The 21,980-nt window shown below is 49.5% G+C and overlaps 2 protein-coding genes across 4 annotated transcripts; one reads left to right on the forward strand and one right to left on the reverse strand.

Annotated features, from left to right (window-relative positions):
- Positions 1-3,663: 3,663 nt before the first annotated feature.
- Positions 3,664-15,855, reverse strand: FBXL15 (F-box and leucine rich repeat protein 15). 3 transcript variants are annotated; one of them, XR_015913602.1, is made up of 5 exons: positions 15,665-15,855; positions 14,442-14,944; positions 13,920-14,073; positions 10,185-10,308; positions 3,664-3,750 (listed from the first exon to the last, which is right to left on the reverse strand). XR_015913602.1 is itself a non-coding variant. In XM_088528825.1 (3 exons), exons 1-3 carry the CDS (start codon positions 15,845-15,847, stop codon positions 13,884-13,886), a joined length of 876 nt encoding a protein of 291 aa, XP_088384951.1. In that variant the 5' UTR covers positions 15,848-15,855; the 3' UTR covers positions 13,143-13,883. The 3 variants fall into 3 exon arrangements, 1 of the variants encoding a protein (XP_088384951.1); XR_015913601.1 differs by having other exon boundaries at positions 3,664-3,857; XM_088528825.1 differs by lacking the exons at positions 3,664-3,750; positions 10,185-10,308 and having other exon boundaries at positions 13,143-14,073.
- Positions 5,741-12,547, forward strand: CUEDC2 (CUE domain containing 2). Its single transcript, XM_010220229.2, has 8 exons — positions 5,741-5,833; positions 6,676-6,819; positions 7,139-7,200; positions 8,611-8,744; positions 9,700-9,870; positions 10,208-10,269; positions 11,951-12,011; positions 12,387-12,547. Exons 1-8 carry the CDS (start codon positions 5,760-5,762, stop codon positions 12,531-12,533), a joined length of 855 nt encoding a protein of 284 aa, XP_010218531.2. The 5' UTR covers positions 5,741-5,759; the 3' UTR covers positions 12,534-12,547.
- Positions 15,856-21,980: the final 6,125 nt, after the last annotated feature.

Genomic DNA, 21,980 nt, shown 5'->3' on the forward strand with positions numbered 1-21,980 from the left:
AAGCTTTGGGAAGCACAGGCATCCAGTAGAGCTCGTAAAGATCGTGGGGAATTCTGGCTGTTGACGTTAATGTATTGTGTTATGGCTATCTAGTGGAAGAGACTAAGTTACTAACAGAAGCATTATTTTAATGTTATAGCATAAGCAGTTAATTGTACTATGTGCAGTGTGGATTCAGGCCTGCCTCTTAAAGCAAACCACTGAAGTTCTTTCAGAGACTTTTTTTAGCAACCAAAACAAAAAAACGGGAGCACTGAAATTAAGTCTGCAAGTGTTATTCAACCTGGAACGTTTTCTTTTAAGTCAGCAAAGTTTCTGAAAAAAAAAATAGTTTGGTACTTGTAGTGAAAATTTCTTATGGAGAAAGGACTAGTGTCTTTTTGTTGCTGAAGAGTAGTAATTGAAAACCTTTTGAATAAATAACTACACAACTGGATAGAAAAAAAAAACAGAAAAAGCAGCTGTTTCTTCCATGCCCTGTAGGCAGAATATCTTTATCTCACAAACCCCTCCCCTCACTCTGAGTCTCATTTTGCTTTCTTCTGCTGGAGACAGGGTGGGTTTTTTTTTAGTTCTCTTTCACAAAGCAGCAAGTTTGCTCCTTATTTCTCCTGCTGGTCCTAGAAGGGAGTTCGTTAGACTGAATTAGGAAAAAAGATGAGAAAAGGTTTTAAAGTACTTCAGAGGAAAGAAGTTATAGGAACCTTATTGCTGACATCGTAGGTGAAGTGGAATAAAGCTACAGCTCTGTCTCTCCTGCAGGTCAGAATATTACTTTATATAATATATATGTGGTATATATTGTTTATATAGCAGGGATTTCTGCTGAGGTTCCTCTGCGAGCGCACAGGCACACGCATTGCTGCATGAAAAATTCTCTGTACTTTCTGGTAAAAAGTTCTCAGAGAGGGGACAGTTTACTGTCCCTGTCCTATAACTTACACATTTAAGAATAATTACTGAAACTTGGGCTGAAAGAGCTTTCTAAAGGCATTCCAGAGAGTGAATTCCTCAGCCAAACAGCCAATTTTACCTAAAGTTTCTCTGACTTGTTCTGAATATTTCCAGAATCTACAATATGCATCTCCTTCCGCTTAGAGAAACCTCAACTCATTGGTAGGCAAATTTATGATCTCATAAAAGTTGATATACATCCGAATGACAGTTCCTCTTAGCTCAGAAACACTTTTCCTAAATTGCTCTCCTCGAGTCTGTCTTGTTAATATAAAGTCCAGGGCACAATCAATCATCACCATCCCATCACATTGACTGTTTAAGAATGATTGCTGAAAATTGCACTTGAAGAGCCCTCAGAAATGATCTAGCCATACGCAAGCATGTCAGATTTTCACCTCGTATTTAAAAAAGGCAGAACCATATGCTTTAAGAAGCCAGCGTTTCTGGAATACAGAATGGGCAGGTACTTCACACACTGCAGGGGTAACTAATACAGGGGAGTGTTGGTTTGCAAAAATCAAATTTGATATTAACATAATAAGAGGGAAAACACAAGGCAGATGGAGATTACAGGGACAGACAATTAGGTGTTGTAGTCTATTGAGCTGCTGGCCAAAGTATTCAGTACAGAAAACTAATAATTTTCACATTCATATTTTGAGACCTGATACCTCTCTGTCTGAGGTAAGAAAATAGGAATGCTGGGAAATGTTATATGAATCAGGTAAACATTCCTGTTATTAAAACAGGCTTGGTTGGAAATAAGATGTCTTAAAAAACTGCCTGCCTTAAAAAAAAAAAATACAAGGAGTTTCAATGGTTGAATATCTCATATTGTGACAGTTGAAAGCTCTATGACTCTTAACTGAGAACAGAGCAACAGGAATAAAAAGTCTTCACTATATGATTAAGAAAAATGAAGTTATATTTTGGGCAGAATGGTAATCAGAGCCCCACTTATAATGACAAGATATGCAGAAGGACTTTCATAGACAGGACTGAATCCGCTGACAGCTACCAAAGTGATCTTAATATCCACACTGAAATTATGACTGGAAGTTTGAAACAATGATAGCACCTTTTCAATGCAATTGTGCTCTGGGGAAATAGATTTTTTTTTTTCCATCTCTGAGTTTTAGATCATTCAGTGCATTATAAATCACATCTCCACAAAACTCTGCTGAAAGGATAAGCCCTTCCAGTAAATCTATTCCTTAAATATTGCATGTTATGCCTGGAGAAAATGTGTCTTTTGAAGATACAATGCATAATGTGTTTTGATGTTATGAACTATGGAATTCTAAACTTGGCAATGTGCAAAGAATACACAGTAACATCAGTTTGTTCCTTGAATAATCCACTTTAAAATGTTTGCGCGTACATTTTTTATCTCTATTTCGAGAAAACACCCACTGAATCTGTAAGGCTGGAGGTGCCTTTCTGGCTTCTTGTCCACAAGACTCGCTCAGCCAAGACAATTACGCACTGCAGATCTGTGACATAGAAAGTTTTTTAAGAACAGGCTGTTCGCCAAGGGGTAAAATCTTTCCTGTGTGGCCATAAATGAGGCTGTGTGAGTGTATCTGTCTCGCAGAGGGCTCGGCACTGGCGGTCTTGTGGGAGAGGTATTACAGGAGCACAGCTGGATTCTCCAGGTACAGAGGCAATGAGGCAATGACTGACCCACGAAGAAATACCAGAGCTGCTGGCATGTTTCTGTTCTTTACTGTTAGGTTTTGTCATTAAAGGATTTCTTTTCTTCCAAGGTAGACTAAAGGTGGCAGCCAGGCTTCTCTGGGGATAAGCCGTAAATCTGGGCGTGCTGGTAGATGTATTTATGTGAGGTGCCAGGAAGAATTTATTCCCAATGAATAAAACCTAGTGCTTTCTTTCTTTCTTCCTACAGGCACAGGGAAATAGCTTTTATTCACATACCAGCATGCTAACTCTGTGGGAAATGTTTGAAATAACTTCAAACCAGGATTCCTTGTGGTTGTTAGAGGCTGAGGATTGGAAATAAGCAGTTAGTACCTGGCCATAGTTCCAGCACTTCTCTTGCAGATTTATTTTTCCTATATTTCTTTTGTCCCAACCTGACTTGCCAGCAAGTGCCTTTGCTTAAGATGATGAGTGTCTTTGCCTAATAAATTACTAGCTGTTAATTTATGATGCTCACAAAAGTGCCTTTGACATGGAGAATTGTGCTCTGTTGTTGGGTTAATTGGGTTGTCAGGCAGTGTTGCTGGTTGTTAGATAGTTCTTGCTCCCAGAATAATGCCCTGCTTTGGGGAAATGGGCAAAATCTTAAGATTTCCAGGTCCCAGGGTATTATAAAGAATGAGTAAGGGAGAAATAAGCTTTTGTCTGGATAGTAATGACCATAGAAACAACATTTTTGATTACTGGGCTTGATCTTCCATCCCTATTATCTGTAAAAACAAAATAACTTCTCTTCTAAAACCTGCTAGTTCAAGGGGGTTAGTGATAGCCAGCAGTCACAGAAGCTTAAATCATGGGAAAAGTGCTGCTTAGGACAGTCATCAAATCTTATCACTGGCTTTCCCATGTCTGAAATGGAAACTCACCTTGTTCTCCCTATGTTGTAAAGACAACAAAGGTAAACTTGTCTCTGCCACGCTGCTAGAAGTGTGACTCATTTAAAACACACACAAACAACAAACAGGCAGCTGGAAGGTGTTTTTACACATGGTGATTTTTACTGCCAATTTTCACACTTGCAGGCCATAACATCTGCAAAAATGAGAAAAATGCCAACAAAGGATCCTCGTGAGGCTGAAAAACAAAAGCGGCAGCCCAGTGGTCAGGAGTCACTTGGAGGCTTGGTCTTTGTATGCAGAGCGCCCACTTAAGAGTGTTCAGGCTGTTGGTTTTCTCTAATGCTGTGAAATGCAAATTTCTTCTTTGAAAGAAGAGGTAAAGAAACTTTTTAGCTTAAAGGGAAACTGCAAATAAATAACCTTGTCTGACAGTGCCTTCTCCTGACTGTTCTTGCAGAGGGGCTGTGTTTGAGTATGTCTATTGGTCATCTAGTAGTACAGCGTTGATAACTCATTGTTTTTTGTCCCAAGTGAGAGGTCTATGAAAACAGGGTTTGTTTCCTTATTTAGTTACTGGATCTAGATGAGTGGAAGGGTCAATATAAATACGCAGCTGTAGGGGAGTTTAGATGAGTAGGTGGCATTTGTGTTTAGCTCTGATCATGGTAAGAATTAGAATAGTTCTGTCAGCATGTTTGATTTTGGGAGCCCAGCTGTGCAATGGTGTTTCCTTATTTGTCTCCCTGCCTCAAGAGAGTGGTGCTGACATAAAGATCCAGGAAGAGTCAATCCTGCAGGTAGCTAAATCTGTCTTTTCAAAGCCCTTAAGAGCATAGACTGGGCTTAAGTGGAGAATTGTTGTAGCAAGCAGCAGTGCGTGATGCCACAGACCCACCAGAGCACTTTCACATAAGCCTTTCTCCCTCTATATCAGGAACCAAATCACTGGAGCCCTAACATGACCATAGCCAGAGGCAGATGTGACTGGCTTTGAGTGTGCCACAAACAGAGCAGTGCAGGCACTTTGCTATGTACCTGGTGTGGTAGTCAAGTGCAGTGCAGGGTTTAGTGGACTCTGAGATGCCTCTGCTGACAGACTGTTGGGCTTTGGTTGTTTCTAAACCCCTTAAGAGCTGTGCTTAATGCGACTGGAATGCTTCTGCTTGTATCTTGCTAGCTATGGAAGTCTCATCTGAGGAACTCCTGAACCTTCTTGACTCCCATGGGCATCATTTGAACCCACAAGACTGCTCCACATGAAACCAGGGAGTTGTATGGTTGGGAGCATGGGGACATCTGCAGCCTGTAAGCTCTGTGGACAATGACCATGTCAGTTCCTGTAGATGCAGGGCTAATTTGCTTCCTTGGGAAGAACTTGGGACTTATCCTGAGAGTCTCTTCACCCATCAGCTTTTTAGGTCCAAGGGGGAAGGAATAGGAATGGCTTTTCTCCACCAGGTTCAATCCAGGCCTGGTACTAGTAGTTGAACAAGGGCCATGGGCAACCCCATTGTGCCACTGCTTGTGTAGGAGGTCTGTTATTCTAAGCACTCCCCTGAAGAGTTTTGGGTTATCAAGTACCCCTTGTTGCAGCTGCAGAATGGCTCATTTACCAAGTACAACAACGGGCTCCTGTTTGTGCAGGATTGCGCCTGACCTGCAGACCTTTGCTATTTTGGCTGGCAGACTAGTTGTCTGTGTCCTGGCTAGTATTTCCCTGTGAAATCCACTAGGAAGTCTTTTCTCCAAGAGGCATTACCCTTCTTCCCCATCATTTTTGAGTGCAGGCAGAAGGTCCCTCCCTTTTGGCAATGAGCAAGCAAACCCATCACCTCCCTTCCTTGCCAGGCAGCAGAGTGTTGCAGCTCAGGAGGTGCCTCTGGGATCCTGCAGCTGGACACACCTGGATTTCCAGCTTTAGTTTATGCTACCAAAGGGGTGCATTTTACACACCGTACAGCTGCATACTGCCAACAAGAACAAGGGACATCCAAGAGACTGAGTTGCTTTGGGCTGGTATTTCCTCCTACTACTACTTTTTGCAGATATCTTTAACTGCCTTTACCCAGGTTTGTGTGTCAGGTTGGAGCGGCTCATGAATTGTTCAGGTGGGAAGCATTCACTCACTTATACCATGTATATCTTTTGATCATGTTAATCTTTTGATCAATTTCTTGCCTTTGAAGTTACATGGAGTTTTCCTTCCCATTATTTTTTACAGAAAAAAAAAAGATTTGAAGAGAAATGGCGCTAGAGAGAATCATTCGAGACACACTGACACATTTCATCCAGTCTCACATTCCTGCTGCAGACCTCAGGTACATCCATAAAGGAATGTCCAAGATCATCATTTGAATTTTAATGCAGTATTAATTGCCCCTCTGCACATTATGCTGAGCTCCAAGTGGAGCACTGAAACTCTCCTAACTTTTTTGTTGTTTTTCCTTGTCTGATTCAGGATGCACCCAGTCCAGTGTGAATGCAACCATCATTTAGCATTACAGTTTAGCATGTCATTTCTTTGATGACCAAGATGACTAATGTCCTGTCTAATAGCATGCATTTGAAGATGAAATTCCCCTCATTCCACAGTGATCCCAAAAGATGTTGTGAACAGCACACTGCTGCATCAGGGCTGTCCCTATTGTAAGCTCTGCCTGCAAGCAGAAATACAGCCACCCTGAGGTTGGAACACAGCAGCTGGTGGCAACAGTGACCCAAGCATAGGAAAGCAAGAAGGGAACGATACATCCCATAGAAATTACAAGTTGCCATAATGACATCACCTGAAACACCAGTCAACACTGAAAAGTCAGGGTTTCAGCAATTACAACATTTCAGCTCAGCTGAAGTACCTGTAGCAGCCCAGCCTCTGGCCACATGCTGGGATGTTCCTCCAGTGCTGCCCAGGAAGAGGATGGCACACAGTATTTCTTGTGGTATCCTGTTTTACCCCAAACATTTCCCACTCAGCCACTGACTTACCTGCTACCTAGCTTTCCTATTAAGTCTCTGCATAAAGGATAGGCCACAAAGGTCCTTCTGCTGCTATATTTAGAAAGAACTGGGTTAGAGGATAGAGGGGGTGGGAGGGAGAGAGAGAGGAAAAAAATGGGTCTGTTGACTCTGCTTTCATGTCCTGTGCTCTTTCTATCTCCAGTGGAATGGATGATGTTTTTTTCTCCTACATCACGAGTATCTTGGAAGAATTGGGCTCACCAGAGTCCTCTGAAGAGACCTTTGACATGGACACCTTTGTGGAAATGATGGAGGCCTATATTCCTGGTTTTGCAGAAATCCACAGGTGTGTGTGAATACAATTGTTGGTATGTGTATGCCGTGCCTGGGGATGCCAACTCAAGCACCTCACTACCATAAACTTGCTTATAGCCAGGTCAGGATGCCTTAATACTCAACTTGTGCCATTCTGATTAAGTCAAGCTCTGTCTAGATACAAAAATGCTAATCCCACTATAGTTTGCAAGTAAGTCCTGGGCCATCTGAAATGCCAGTTTGTAACACCAGGCTTCACAGCAAGCCCTGTCTTTTTAGAGAGGTAGCCAAGTAGGATGGACTAGTGCTTCTGTTTCTCACCCTAATTACACAGTATCTATCTCTTGCAGTGGGGAAATTTGCGAAATGATGTTCTCCCTCTCAGAAAGGCTTGGTGAAGCTCGCAACGAAGGTGAGTTACACAGGGAATTTCAGCACCAGAAGTATATTCTGCACCTGCTTTCAGTCTTAATGTTTGAGGTTGTCACAGAATAAAAAAAAAAAAAAAAGTTGTTTATAACATAGGATCTCATAGGATAGCCTGAATTCATTGACTCTTTTGAGATCGATACATGGGAGGTATACATCACAAAGAATACAGGGTAGGGAAAGAGGGTAAAATACACTCGACCAGTCTCCAAACACCTCTCAGGGTAGATCCAGAGTACCAGAGAAGAAACAGCAGGTACAGAGGTTCTAGCTGAAATTCAGTTACTTCTGAAGGTGGGAATTTCCGCCTGTCTCTGCTAGCTGAATGCCTAAGGTCATAGGGGCAGCCTGTACCAGATGCAACATCAAACAGAGAATCCAGCTGATGGTGTGTATCAGTTGAAGAACTTAAGCATCCTCAAAACTTACTTTCTGTTCACCCATGAATCCCACTATTGATGCAGAATCATCAGTGGGATATGTGGGACTGCAGAAAACTATGCCCTAGCAGTCCTTCCTAGCCTCTGTGTTCACAGATCAGCTGAAGTGCTTCATTAACCAGCCTCACAGATACTTCTCACCAGAGAACAGATAGGTCAAGCACCCAGGCATTAAATCTTTCAGGGCATAATAGTTGGGATTTTACCTGTCTGGCAACATCACTGCTTTATCAGGAGTCAGGAGTTCATACAGTGTAGAACAGACGGTCTTCTCCCTTATCCTACTTACTGCTTTCCTGTACTTAACAAAACCTACTGCTCTTATCCCTTGCATCCTACCCTTGAAGGATCCTGATACAGCCTGTGTGGGGAAGAATAGCACCAGCCCAGTTTACAGATGACAGAACAGAGCTGAAATTATTCTTCCTAGACAACACAGAAAGAACCTGTATCACAATTGCAAAGAGATAAATCAAAGCAACCTGGCCACAGGATGCGTTGGGTCACGCACAGCACAAGATCCACCACTGTATTCCCAAATTTAAAAATCAAACCCACACTCAGTTCATAGTTGGAGTGAACACAAGGAATTTGTTAAAAACATGACAAAATATGCCTTAGGTATCCACAACCAAGCATTAGATCAAGCTAGAATTATATTCAGAAGCAGCCCCAGCAAGGCCTGAAAATACAGAGCTGAGACACTCCAGCATATGTGTGTGTTCAATCTTTCTGCAAGGCAGTGTAACTAGAGCTGCAGCTGGCCCCACCAAAGGCAGGAAGAACAGTAGTGGTTTACCCTCCTGTCACTTAAGGAGGGTAAAACAGTCCAGACTGAATATTTTTTCAAAGCAAGATGGAACATGACACACTAGCAGCTTAATGCTAACAGAAAGCCCAGAGCTCTTGCCTTTGTGGGGCTGTTCCTCAATAGATATCACTGTGTCTTTAAGAGAAACCTGGCGAAAGGGCTGCGGAGGGCAGGAGTGAAGCCACTTCTGAAGACGTGAGCCAGGGCCAAGAGCCTGCAGCAGGAGCCTGCAACGGGAAACATCTCCACACTTTGACGGCAGGAGCTGGGGCCCAGGTATGGCCACTCCACAGAGCAGAAGAAGCCCTGGGGGCAACATCGCCCCACACCACATTACCAGCACCCCTAAAGGCACTTTCTGGCTCTGAAAGGTACCACAAAATAGGGCATGGCACAGTATCATGGGTGTATATGATCTCTATTATGTGGCCTCAACAGGTGTGTCACGAACTGGAAAAAGAAGATTATCTGTTGCCAGAAGAGTATGAGCCATCACTGGCTCATCCTTCCCAGCCACTGAGGTGGTGACAGGGGGCTAATCACAGCCTGTCCCAGTGCCCTCAGATCCAACAGCAGCGCAGCAACAATGCCCCTGCAGCCCTAGCCAGGCTTCACTGTGCAGTGGCACCATGTTCCCCCAGCTCATTCTGTAGTTGGAGCTGGCTCTCCATTTTTGTCATCATCTGCCAAGCTGCAGCCAGCACAAGAACTGAGCACATTTAGGTATCAGTTGTGGAGACTCAAATCCCAAGCTCTGCTTGCTGTTTCTCCAGTATCTACTGCTCTGAAGTGAGTCATTGTATCTAGGGCCAAGAGGGGCCTTCTGATAGACCCCCAGGGCACAGTGCCCAGCCAAACCTTCCTTTCCCCATCAAAGCATGTATAACCTTGCAGGGAGGAAAATGAATAAATCAAGCTTTGGCACCAGTGCTCAGAATGCTACTCCTGAGCAAAGAGCGCCACACAGATAAATCAGGCCTCAGATGCCCTACCATAAAGAAATACAGGGGGAATAAATTAAGGAAGAACAGTGCTTTGTCCTGCCAAAGATGCTCCCATATCAGCTTCAGGAAGGGGATTTACAGTCAAACTTGTAAGGAGTGACAGCCTTCAGCTAAGAGTAAAGGATGAAGGTGAATTTCCTGACTTCATGTAAAACCAGAGAGACCCTTTTCAATAACCACCTCTCTTCCACATCCCCAGCCTAACCCATGTCTCTTACTCTAACTAGGAAGACAGTGACTTGAAGGATGGGGTGGAGCTGCTACTGGAGATGTTTCCTGCCTGTACAGTGGGCCAGGCGGAGAAGGCACTGTCCATGGCCCTGGGGAACTTGGAGGAGGCAGTGCAGTTAATTGTGGAAGAGAAGGTGGAAATGGGCACAGCAGGTGTGAGCATGAAGGTATCGTACTCTCAACTAGGTGGCACCAGGCCAAAGTGGTGCCCAGGGACATACAGGTATGGCAGGTCTGCATGGCAGCTGCAAGCTGAAACTTTGACTGTGGGAACTTTCCATGCTCCCAGCCAAGAGCCAGGGAGGTCACCCAGAACCCACTCCCTCTCCCAGCTCTCTGGAGGACAAGCTGTGCCCACAGCCAAGCCAGAGAAGCTGCATGTCTGGCACCCCTCTTCTCATATGGGTGGCAATGCTGCATCAGCAACTGGACTCAGCTGAGCTAGCAGGGGAGCGGGGGACACAGCCCGTGTGCTACTCACCTGCCTCCTTTGTCTCCTCCCAGGAACTGGCACGGCCCCGCAGAACGCCCAATCACGAGGAGCTAAAACAGGTTATCTTGCAGAAGTAAGTATCCAGCAGCAAGGATCCCCTTGTAGGCTTACTCTATTTGCAATAAAGGAGGATGCAGCAGGTCAGGGCAGATGACCAAGGTCAGAATAACAGTATCAACTATAAAGAGCTTAGGCTGCACGATGCTTAGAAAAGATGCTGTGAAGCTGATTTGGGCGTAGCTGAAGCATCTGAGCATAAGTATAATCCAGGGGTGCAAAAAGAGGTTTGGATTTCCCTGCTTCCTTTGAGCTCTAGTATACAAGCAAGCTATCAGCATCAGCTGGGGCACAGCAACTGGCTGGTTGAGAGACTTCAGCCTTCTAGAGATGTTCAGTAAGTCACAGTGTTGTCAGCTGAGGTCCCAGTTAAAGACTAAAGGCACAGACATCATGCTGCAGCTCAGGTAACATGGGGAACTTATGAAGCTACAGCAGGTCATTCATATCTCAGTCCTTGGAGACAGTCTAAAGAAAACTAAAGATTTCTGTAAGGGACTACCTGTACAACAACACTGTGAAGATTAAATCTCAGTCACTGACAGCATGAATTTGGCCTTTCTAAAGAATCCTTTCTGAAATCCCCTTCTAGACTTCCTGGGAATGAAAATGGCTTTAGATGGGTTTAATTTTATTCACTTCAAAAAGCCCTTTAATTCTCAATAGGAGAACACATACTCTGGTTTAATTGATTTACTTTAAGATCTCAGCTTCCATGAGTGTCCTCCTGTGGGCATGCAGACTCCACATGCCTATCCAGCCATGGCTTTTCCACTATTTTACATCCTCTCTAGTGAGAGAGGAGAGAAAAAAAAAAAAAAACAGCTGATGGTCTAGGGAAGATAAAACAAGGAAGAATGGCATCCAAACTGAATTAACAATTCCTGTCCTTTCCTATATTATGTGCAGACTTACTTCAGAGCAGCACATAAGGGAACAAAAAGTACCACCTGCCAGTTATGTTTCTGGGAACTTCACTTTAATGACATTTTGGCAACATCCTGTGCTTTAAACATCACTCAAGCACAGATACAGAGAGCAGATCACCATAGTTGAATATATACAGGAGCAACTATATTAATTACTGAGGGAAAAAAAAAAGTCACAGTCAGCTGCGCTGTCCCCCTATTAAACCAGCTCCAAAGTCTCAAGAGCAGTAAGTCAGCAGTACAGCAAGCAAGTATTTGGGCCCTGGTGTGTCAGTCACACAGGGAATGAGGTGGTGCCTTTATGCAGTTGCTTTCCGCTCAGACACACTCCCTAGTCGAGCAGGGCATGGAGCTCTAAAGGCACACGATCTCCTCCGGGCAGGAGCAGCAGCTCAACCCTGGGCAGGGTGACTCTTACCCTTGTCTCCTTTAGCCGCCCCCGCTCAGGCTGAAAAGGAGCAATGCTGCCCAAATACCAGGCTGGACCTCAGCTCCTCTCTTCATTTAACAGGCGCTACATTGTCTCAGCAGCCCAAGCTTTTTAGACTATCCACAAACATCCATGGATGCTACTCCAGGAGAATCTTACCAGAAGGATGGCAAACTTCTTTCCTGTTTCATACAGAGAAAAACCTTAAGTGCTCCTAGCTGCAATCTAGGCAAGTAGTACACTTCGCACAGCCACAAACCAGCCAATGAAGACATAGGCTCTGAGCAACTCTAGGCAATGCATGTTGCAGTATTTGCTAAGTGCTTCTTGTGTTTCAGATACATGATGGTGGATAGTGCTGAAGATCAGAAAACACATCGACCAGCTCCACCAAAAGAGGTGAGAAGAGTTGGTGGCCCAACTCACTAGCATTTTTTAAATCTAAAAAGCTGACTGCAAGCCCAAAAAGCAGAAGGGCAGTTGCAAGGAAGAAACATTCACAGGGCTACTAGCTAGCACAGGGGAAGGATTAGTTTAGCAAAGAGGTGCTGCAACATCTGCCAGCACTTAACGCCTCCTGACTAGCATGGCTGCAGCCCGCTCCCACCAAACAGCTACCCTCCCATTTTTGACTTAGGCTCCCAGCTCACAGGATGGGTAACTCAGCCCATCCCACTCTGTCTGGCCACCCAGGGCATGCCTGGCTTGGGCTCGGCCCTTCTCTTTTCCCAGCTGTGTGGCTGCCCAGTAAGTGTCAATGTCTTTCTTCTCCAGGCTCCTAAGAAGTTGATCCGCTATATTGATAACCAGGTGGTAAGTACAAAGGGAGAGAGATACAAAGACATCAAGAAGCCAGAGAGCGAGGAGATGAAGCGGACTTATATCAGCCTCAAACCAGCCAGGAAGTACAAGTTCCACTGACCACCAGTCTCTCCTGCTCGCTTCTGCCTCACTGGCCCAGGCATGCAAGGATGGGCACGTGGCACTAAGGATCAGAGGAGACTCTTCCATCCTCCACTAACTGGAACTAACCTGGGAGCCAGGACACTGCTTTCAGCTTCCTCAGCTAACAAGGAGGAGCCTTCTCTCTCTAAGTGGCTGTCCCTCCCTAGATGAGCAGCACAACAGCTGTCTGGTCATGGGCCTTGCATGGGACATTTTTAGATCTAATATGTGGCTTGGGCTTTTGCAACAAGCTTCTTACAAGTCTGTGTGCACTGTTGCTTTAAGTTGAATGCCAGTGTTAATAAAGATCATGTGAGTTGGTGTGTAGCTCAGCTGGAGAGCACATGGAGAGGGCTGCCCCAACCCTCCTGGGCCAAAGATAGGAGCAGGGCTGCTCTCTTGCTCTAGCCACTATCTCCATCCTGCTCTCTACAGAAGGTAGCTGCTGTTTGGTTAACCACCGAGGGGATACAAGGATGGAAGTTGTATTCCAGACCAGAGCTAGGCCACCCGTGCCAACACAGCTTGCAGCACTCCGTAAATTGCAGTTGAAAATGCAGACAGGACTCCTGCTATTTCTCTCACCCCTGTTGAGTCTGAAAGCCACAGTGCTGTGACAGGGAGAAGGATGGAGTTCCAGTAGGCCTGGGGAAGTATAAATCAGAATCTAGAAGAAATAAGCAGTGGCCATCAACTGCTTTCAGTTTGGTGCATTTCGTCTAGTGAAGCTGCAGCAGGAGCCCATTGCCTCAGAGTACCAAGGAGCAATTTCTCCACTGCACTGGCCTGCACCAGCGCCCAGGCAAGCAACTAGGGCAGATATGTGCACTCTGGCTGAGCTCAGAGGTACCTGCCCTCTCTGAGAGGAGGACTGGCAGCTTCTCTTTTCTGCTCCAGCTGGCCTAGTTTGTTCCCAGCAGTTCTTTGGGCATGCCCTGCATACCCACCCTAGAGTACAGGGGGCCACAGTCCCCATCAAACACCCTGCTGCTCCCTGGACAGCTGCCACGTAGAATGTTAAAATACAAATGAGTCTTGTCTATTGGCTGGTCTGGCCAAGGCCTGTTCAGCACCATGGTGTTCCTGCAAGTCACCCGCTCGCTCCATGTTACTGCAGAGGGAGTTACATTCACAGGAGACACCATCAGGGCGCACTCACCAACACCCAGTGGCTGCTAAGCAGCCCCAGAGAGGAGAGCGAGTCCCACTCAGGCCAGCCTCACCAACGGGACCGACCTCTCTCTGTGGGTCTCAGCAGCAACTGGCTCTGGAATCCTCCTGGGATCCCAGCATTGAATCCATCCCCCCCACCCAGCAGCCACAGTCCTAGATCTGGAGGTTAATGAAAGGGGCAAAGCCAACCACGTCCTGCAGGAGAACAAGGGCCCTCTGCAGCGGAGGCTCCACATCCAGCTCCACTCCACGGCCTCGGAGGATGCTCAGGCTGGACTCAGCCACATTGTGGCAGTGCTTCACCTTGAGCGAGCGCAGCTTGGGACAGTACTCGGCCAGGACTCTGCCAAGAGAGCACACAGCAGTCGTCAGGACTCCTGAGCACAAAAGTCACCCTCTTCTCTACTCACACCAAGCCAGCACTCAGCACTGCCAGGCACACAGCATACTTTGGGAGCAGCACCCCAACAACCCCAGAGGGAAACTCAAGGGACATGGGCAGGTCAAGCCGGCTATGTCCCACACTGACCCTCTATAGCATCCCAGGGAATTTGATGTCAGCAGCAAAACATGTCCCAAAAGGCCTACCAGCAGTCTTTCCCCAAAACGTAGCTCTCATTACTTCCAACATAAAGAAACCCAACTTTTCTCTCCATGGCCTTTTTTCCTCCTTCCCTGCAACCCCACTCAGCTCCCCACGTTCCTCAGTACCTGATGGAGTCATTTTTGACTCGCAGACACCCCGTGAGGTCCAGGTGCTCCAGCTCAGGGCAGCACTTGGCGATTTCCTCCACTGCCCCATCGCCCACGTTGGCATTGACGGCCAGCGAGATAGACTTGAGCTTGCCACACTTCTGCGCCAGGTAGCAGATGGCTTCATCCTTCAGCTGGCGACAGGCTGTCAGGTCCACGGCCTCGAGCGCCTTGCAGTGGTCAGCAAGGCTGCGCAGGGACAGGCTGTCCACCCACTCGCAATGAGCCAGCGAGAGGCGGCGCAGGTTGGGGCAGCTCAGCGAGATGGCCACGAGCGCGTGGCGGCTCAGCTGGGCACAGCCCTTCAGCTGGATCTGCTGCAGGTGGTGGTTCTGCCCAATGACAGGGAGCAGCTCTCGGTCCGTCAGCCAGTCGGAGCAGTTCTGGAGCACCAGCTGATGCAAAACTTCGTTGTCCTTCATTAGGTTAACGAAAGCAGCTCTGGGGATGGCAGGTCCGATCTGCAGGGGGAACCCAGGCAGAATGAGGCACTCACCAGAGTTTCAGATCAACTTGGCTCAGTCTGACTCTCACCAAGAAACTCATCCCACTCCTCTCTCCCAACGTGGCACAGAGGTGACCAGGGCCACTCTTCCCCAGTTCCTGGGCAAACCCTGCCTTAAGGCTCCCCTGCCTACAACATCTAATGCCAAAGTTTCTACCACTGCCCTCAAGAAGGCACGAGCTGCTCTGGCACCACATGCCACTCATCAGCACATGCTTCATTCCATAACTCCGCTCTCCCAAAAACTTGCCTGACCATTCACATCTCCTCAGAAGAGGAGCCACTCCTGCAGCTCCCAAGCCCTCCCAGTCTCTACCAGGGCTTGCACAGGCTTTCCATCAAGAGAGGGCATGGCCTGACCTCCAGACAGCTGTGACAGGCCGTGCCACGCGGGAGCTGGCTGCCAGCCACTGCCCAGGAACAGCCTGGGTGGAGCTCCCTCACCCACTGCCCACAGCCTCCTGCTAGGGACAGCCACATTGCTGGTCCCTGAGTCACCTCCTCTCCTCCCTGAACCCATGAGTCCAGCCCAGCTTGCGAGCCTTAACCCAAGCTCCTAAGCAGAAACCAGCCCCCCTTGACAGGGCTTTCTACACCCCACAGAGCCACAAGCTCCCCGTTAGCTTGGGAGCAGTGGCACATCCAAGCATCCCCCAGCCTCTGAGCCATCTGATACCTTGCTCGAGTCAAAGCAGCGCATGTTGGCCAGAAACAGCTGGATGAGAGACTGGAATGACTTGCTGACCCTCTGCAGGCTCAGGAGCTGCTGCAGCGGCAGGTGGCAGAGGACGTGCGGAACCAGGATGTCCTCCCAGGGCAGATCCAGGAGGCATCCCCTGGAGGGGGCCGCACTCATCATCGGCTGCCGGGCGCTATCCCCGCGCAGCTACTGCCGGGCACCTCTAGGAGGAACAGTCAGAGAGAGACACTCAGCACCGCCGCGGCCGGCCCGAGGGGAAGCGCCTGACAACACCCACGAGCGGGGCTCGCTCCGCCGCCGCCGCCTCCCCGCCAGCCCGCACTGCCCGCCCGGGAGCCTGGGCCGGGCTGAGGCTCCTCTGCGCCGGCGCCTGGCCAGGGGCCGGGCCTGCAGCTCTCGGCCGCGCTGCGGGGGCCCGCGCGACAGCCCCACCGGTCACCCCGGGCACAGCGGCCCCCGCGCGGCGGCCGGGCCGGGCCGGGCCGGGCCGCGGTGCCGGTACCTGCCAGCCCGGCGGGGCTCCGCGCGCGCCTCCATGCGCGTCACCTCCCGCGGCGCCGGCGTCCCCTGCCCACGTCACCGCGGCGGAAGTGAGCGGGGCGGGGGCGGGGCGCGCGGCGGGGGCGGGGCCGCGCGGGCGGCGGGAACGCGCCGGGCCGGAGCTGCGGGGCGGGCACGGGGCTCCCGCCGCCTCCGCCCGCGCCCCGTGCCCGCCGCCACGGCTGCCCCGCCGCTCGAGCCGTGTGTCCGCCGCCACGGCTGCCCCGCCGCCCGCGCCGTGTGCCCGCCGCCCGCGCCGTGTGTCCGCCGCCACGGCTGCCCCGCCGCCCGCGCCGTGTGCCCGCCGCCCGTGCCGTGTGCCCGCCGCCACGGCTGCCCCGCTGCCGCCTCGCGCCGGTGCTGGGCCGCGTCGCCCTAGTCTGCCCGTGCACACCCGGTACAAGCCCCGTGCACGCCCGGTACCCCGTGCACACCCGGTACAACCCCCGTGCCCACAACCCTCCGCCGCTCCTTGCACACCCGCTGCCCCGGCCCCGCCGGCAGCTGCCGCGCATGCGCGTGCGCCGGAGCTGTCCCTTCAGCACCACGCGGAGCCGCGAGCGCCGGGACCCGCCGCTGCGGTGAGCGACGGACCGGGCCGGGCCGGACCGCGAGCGCGGCCCTCCCGCCCGCGCGGCCCCTTCCCCTCAGCCCTGCCCCAGGGAAGGCTGGCGGGCAGCGGGACCTGGGACCTACGGCAGGGACAGCCCTGCACCGCCCCGCTCTGGTACCGCCCGGTGCTGCCCCAGTGCCGCCCCGGTGCCACCCTCCGCCAGCGCTGCCCCGGCGCCGCCGCGCTGAGGCAGCCAGGTCCGACCTGCGCCGCAGCAGGGGCCCGGGCTCCTGCCGGTGCAGTTGCCATAACGACTGCAGGCAGCCCTCGCGGGAAAACAGGAGCTGCTGCGTCCCCGCCGCTGCTCCCCGCTCCGCTCCCCGGAGCTGCATCCTGTCGAGTCGGGTGAGCAGGGGCGGGCAGCAGAGCAGAAATAGGGTCCCGTCGGTGGGAGCTGGGAGGATCTCCATGCCCTCCTCTCCTGGCCCATGGGGCAGCCCAAAGGCCTGTCTGTACGTGGGCATCTCACAGCGATGCAAAGCTCGTCCTAACACACCATGTGTTTCTGCGGTGAGGCATGGAGTGGCCCTGGCGGGTGAGCGTGGCCCTCACACAGATCTGAGCTTTTCTACCTTGTGCAGCATCAAGCTACTGACTGCTATTAGCAACAGGCACTGTAAGAATAAAAAAAAGATTCACGGCAAAAGAGGAGGACATACACACAGTGAACAAGTCCCAACCACGGTCGTTTCAGTACCTTCAGGAGGGCTACTAGTTCTGGGTGTCCTTCCTGCTTGTCTAGAAAACCTAAATCCTTTCTGCTCAGGCTATTTCCAAGCTCCATGGATTATTTTTACAAGCACTCTGAAGCCTGAACCTCCCTTCTTATCACATCATGGGAAATGGCAGAGCACTCATCTCCGTTACACAGGAGGAAGCAAGAGCAGGATTTTTAATTTTCTAGAGCTAAGAAGGACTCCAGCCACGGCCTTACCCACCGACTCCTTTCAGCCCTCAGCTGCTTGCGACATAGAAAGTGCTCCCAGCTCTGGCTGCTGATCCCGTTTCTAGACTGGGAGGGTTCATTTTGCTCTCAGGAGGTTTCAGTCCTGTGGTGACTCTGCTTTTGGCTTTCTGATAGAAACGTAGTAGTTGGCAGGGTGTCCCTTAACCTCGCACATCTAAGTGAATGACTGTGGCTGTTGCTGTCTATAGGGAGGCTATTGAAATTTCAATCTTGTTCTAGACAGGACATGAGGGAGCACCAGGGAGTGCAATGCTCATTTACATCTGGCCTTCACTGCAGCCTTTCAGTGCCAGGAGAGACCTGGCTCGTTGCTCCCCGCTTGTGCTGGAGTCTTTGCTCAGAGGAGCAGTGCCGTGTGTTGCTTGTTATCCTTCCTAAGCAACACGTGTATTGGGCTGGCAAATGGGGCTTGCTCTGCTCCCACTGCCACCTGTGTTTGTTTTTCAGTTTGCCAGATCCAACTGGGCTGCCTGAGTCACTTCCCCAGGGCTTGCTGCAAGCAGGGCTAGGAAGAGGGAGGCTACTCAGCCTATACAAGCTTTGGGAACAACAAGCAAGTTGGGAGGTGCTGTTATAATAGGGAAAGAAGTGAGGCCTCTCTGATCTGTGTTGCTTTCTTACCTTACCCTGGACAGACAAGCCTGCCCTTGCCCTGAGGGTAGGTCCTGGGACTAAGGGACCTCATGCCAAGGCAGAGTTTGCAGAGCTGATTAGCGCAGGAGCGTCTCTGCCCAGGTGCCCTTGGCTCCATTGGGGAGCCACGTTTACTCCAGCTCACTGTAGGCTGCTTTCATGAGGGGCTACAGCACTGGGCAGCACTGCCCTTTCAGGCACTCCTGGCTCTTTTCCAAGTGCAGCTCACAGGGTCAGCATCACCCTGGGAAGCTCGTGGATCCTGCAGACTAAAAGCAAGCTCCCTAAGAGGATCTTGCAGAGACGCTATGGGGTTCTTGCTCTGACAACCCTCTCCAGGCCCAGAGGCCAGTGCAGCCTAAAATTTGATGTCTCAGCACTTAGGACGCTGCAGGTGAGGGGGTAGAAAAAGAAAGTAAATAATGCAGCTGCTCCCTGAGGAATTAGGAGCCAAGCACAGTTATGCAGCCAGGAGGGCAGGGGCCTCCCTGGCCAGGGCCCAGTCGCACACTACCTCAGCCAGGCAAGCTGAGCAGGTCTGGGGGTGGCAGCCAGGGTCAGCCAAAGCTCTAGGTTATCAGGAATGTTTATGGTCATGAAGCAGTTTTGAGGTCAAGCCAGAGACACAAATCGGTCAGTTTCTCCTTATATCAGTGGCTTCTGGTATGTTTGTGTGATCTACTAGCAGTTCTGGACAGTTTCCATCTGTGAAATACTCAAGTTCTCTCTCTCACGCCCAGGGCACCTGTGCATGCATGAAGAGCATCATATTCTGCTACTCTGCTGCACGTGGATATGGTGAGGTACAGCTCAATGCTGCCAGGATGTCCAGCAAGTCCAGCAACCAAGGGCTGCACTAATGGTAAGGGTCCCAAACAGGTGTCTTCCTTGTGCTTGTGTATACAAGGGTCTCCTACACGTGGAGTGCCTGTGACCCAGCTGCACAGTGCCCTGGCACACCGCCTGGGTGGTGCCACCTCCTGCCACTTAGCAGTGAAGGGACAAGTGGGAGAAGACAAGCTTGAGGGATCTGATTTTCTCTCTGCTCTGCTGTCCCAGTGAAGAATTGCAGCAGGCCTCAGCCTGTCTGGCAGGGTGCCCCTTTGCCTAAGGGGTCTGTTCAGTTTTCTTGTATGGCGTTTGGAAATTTATGTTTTAAGGTCAAGCCAGATGCACATTTCCAGCCAAGACCTAATGCTGCAAGCTGGTCTGCCAAGACAGTCTTGGCCCTGGTGTCAGGGAGGTCCCTCGGGACCAGGGGAATTCACCTTGCTAGTCGGCCAAGCTGAGGGCAGAGCCTGAACTAAAAACTTCCTGCTGCAAGCTTGGCTAAGCACCAGCTTCAGCGATTTTAAAGAGGATGTGGGAAAGATCATCACAATTGCTCCTGGAAAACCAAGTAGTTGGATTACTTTATTTTCCAAAGGGAAATAAGAAGGGCTGTGTTTTTACTTATGTGTACGTTCACTGGTGTCTGTAAGTATTATGAATTCAGCAGTGAGCCTGGTGGAGACAGTACATGAGAGAGAGGAACGGAGCTGACAAACATGAAGTGAACCCAGCTAGTCTGGTTTCAGCGTGTGTCCTGGTAGCTCCTTGGTACAGTGTGTGCTGTGTGTTAATCAGAAAACCCCAGCTCCTGGAGTACAGGGATTAAAATACTTAATTTTTAACAAGAAAAATAAATTGATAGCTATTCAGGTTGCAGGAACAAGAGGAAAAATGTGATCTCAAGAATCCAGAAGCCCTGGAAAGCTTGGAAAGACTGATCCTTAGATGCCTACTGCTATTGGTGATTTCCATGTAACTATATAACCTATGGCTACAGCTGATGTTTTTTGCATCATTTTGATATCTAGATTTGGTAATACAGTTTATTGATTGTACTGACATATTCAGTGGTTTGAGATGAACATAACACCAAGGAGAGACAATCTCTGCCATAAAGGATGCACCAGCTTGTTCAGATGTAGGCACTTCAGTGGACATATCTGAGAAAGATTTCCAGAATCAAGGAGGGAGCCATTTACAAGAGGAATGAGTTGATCTTGGAGGTATCTCCACTTTCAAAAGTGAAATACTCATACATTCGAGACATCTTCCTTCCAATTCTGGTCTGCACCCATCATTTTGGATGAAGGGCAACTGAAACTTCGTGCTTCAAGATGCAGACTGGGCTGCGAGGTGCTTGGTGGCTGCATGGGGTTGGGGAAGTGTATAGCACAGGGCTGAGCACAGATGTACTCAGTGAGCTCATGCTGCTGGTGGGTCCAATGCCTTTGCTATCCCAGCGACTGCTGATATTCTGTGAGGGAAAGGAGGCCTCTTGCGTGCAGTGGATCTGCAGTGACGAGCGACCCAGATGAGCCCTCAGGGGAAGGGCACAGATTAGCTCACAACTGCTGCTGCAGCTTTCCTGCACCTTCCTTGGGGACATGTGGTACCTGCAGCCTGGCCTCCGTCGGCCTTGGGTCTGATCCCGCTGCTACCTTTGTCTTTGTAAATGTCCTGTTGAAGGGAGAAGAGATTTCAGCCACCTTCCCTATGGCAAGGCAGAGCTAGCAGCTAACCGCCTTTGAAGGGTCTAGAGCAGCAGGTTGGTTTTGACCTCATGCTTCAAGGGTGGGGTGCGATTTAGGAGTTTTGAGGCCTGAAGAGAGCATTGTCATTAGGAGAGATGATTTAGAGCTAGGAATCCAAGGTTCTGTTCCCGGAGGTGCTTCTAATTTGATAACTGATGCTATTTTCTTTTTGCATTGACTTTTCATTGTGTTGATTTGCTTTGAAAACCCACTTATTTCATGTCAGGGGCATATTGAGAGGTTGGTTTGATTTCCTCAAGCCTGCCTGGGTCCCCAGAGGACATTCTGAGCTGTCAGAAGGAACAAGTTATTGTTGGGAGATGGGTGCAGTGCCAAACCTAACCTAACCCTCACCTTGATACCCATCACAGAGTAAAAGAACTTGGCACTTTGATGACTAAATACCCGCAACTTCATCACAAGGCTAAAGGTATTTCCTTAACAGTTTTTCTGAAGGATGACAGTAGGTTTGCAATGTTCACTCTTTAAGACATGGAAGCTGGGCCATGCAGGATCCCTGAGGATAAAGAGTGGATAGAACTGTCCTTGTTTGGAATCTCAGCAGGATCTGGGTCCATTTTCTCTCTAGATGCAGAATAAGTCCAACACATGCTCCATTGCTCTATGGGATGGAGCAGGTCACAGTCTGACTTCTATTTGCATAGGAGAAGAAGGTGTTGAGCTTACAGGGGCAAACCTCTGCCTTTAGGTTCTTTAGTTCACTCGCTGCCCAGGAGCCACTCTTTAGCTGGTGAAACAAGAAGCTGTGCCTTTTGCCCAGCTCTTCCCTGCAGATGCCACATTACCTTTCTCCTTAATGAGAAGAGAATCTGAGTACATAGAGTTAAAAATAAATAAATAAATAAATAAGACAGAGAGAGACAGCAAAGCAAAATCACAAAATGAGGCAAAGCTGTCCCCATCAGAGTTGGAAGAAGCATATGCACGAGGGGCTCC

Source organism: Tinamus guttatus, unplaced genomic scaffold (assembly GCF_059628265.1).
Source record: "Tinamus guttatus ecotype Peru unplaced genomic scaffold, ASM5962826v1 Tinamus_guttatus_pri_ptg000314l, whole genome shotgun sequence".
Taxonomy (NCBI): Eukaryota; Metazoa; Chordata; class Aves; order Tinamiformes; family Tinamidae; genus Tinamus; species Tinamus guttatus.

Coding starts and splice junctions, on each gene's coding strand:
- CUEDC2 (XM_010220229.2), top strand. CDS start 5,760: ATGGCGCTAGAGAGAATCATTCGAGACACACTGACACATTTCATCCAG. Junction 8,745..9,699: donor CGGCAGGAGCTGGGGCCCAG/GTATGGCCACTC, acceptor TACTCTAACTAG/GAAGACAGTGACTTGAAGGA. Junction 12,012..12,386: donor GACCAGCTCCACCAAAAGAG/GTGAGAAGAGTT, acceptor TTTCTTCTCCAG/GCTCCTAAGAAGTTGATCCG.
- FBXL15 (XM_088528825.1), bottom strand. CDS start 15,847: ATGATGAGTGCGGCCCCCTCCAGGGGATGCCTCCTGGATCTGCCCTGG. Junction 14,945..15,664: donor GCTGCTTTGACTCGAGCAAG/GTATCAGATGGC, acceptor TTCCCCCTGCAG/ATCGGACCTGCCATCCCCAG. Junction 14,074..14,441: donor GTCAAAAATGACTCCATCAG/GTACTGAGGAAC, acceptor CTCTCTTGGCAG/AGTCCTGGCCGAGTACTGTC.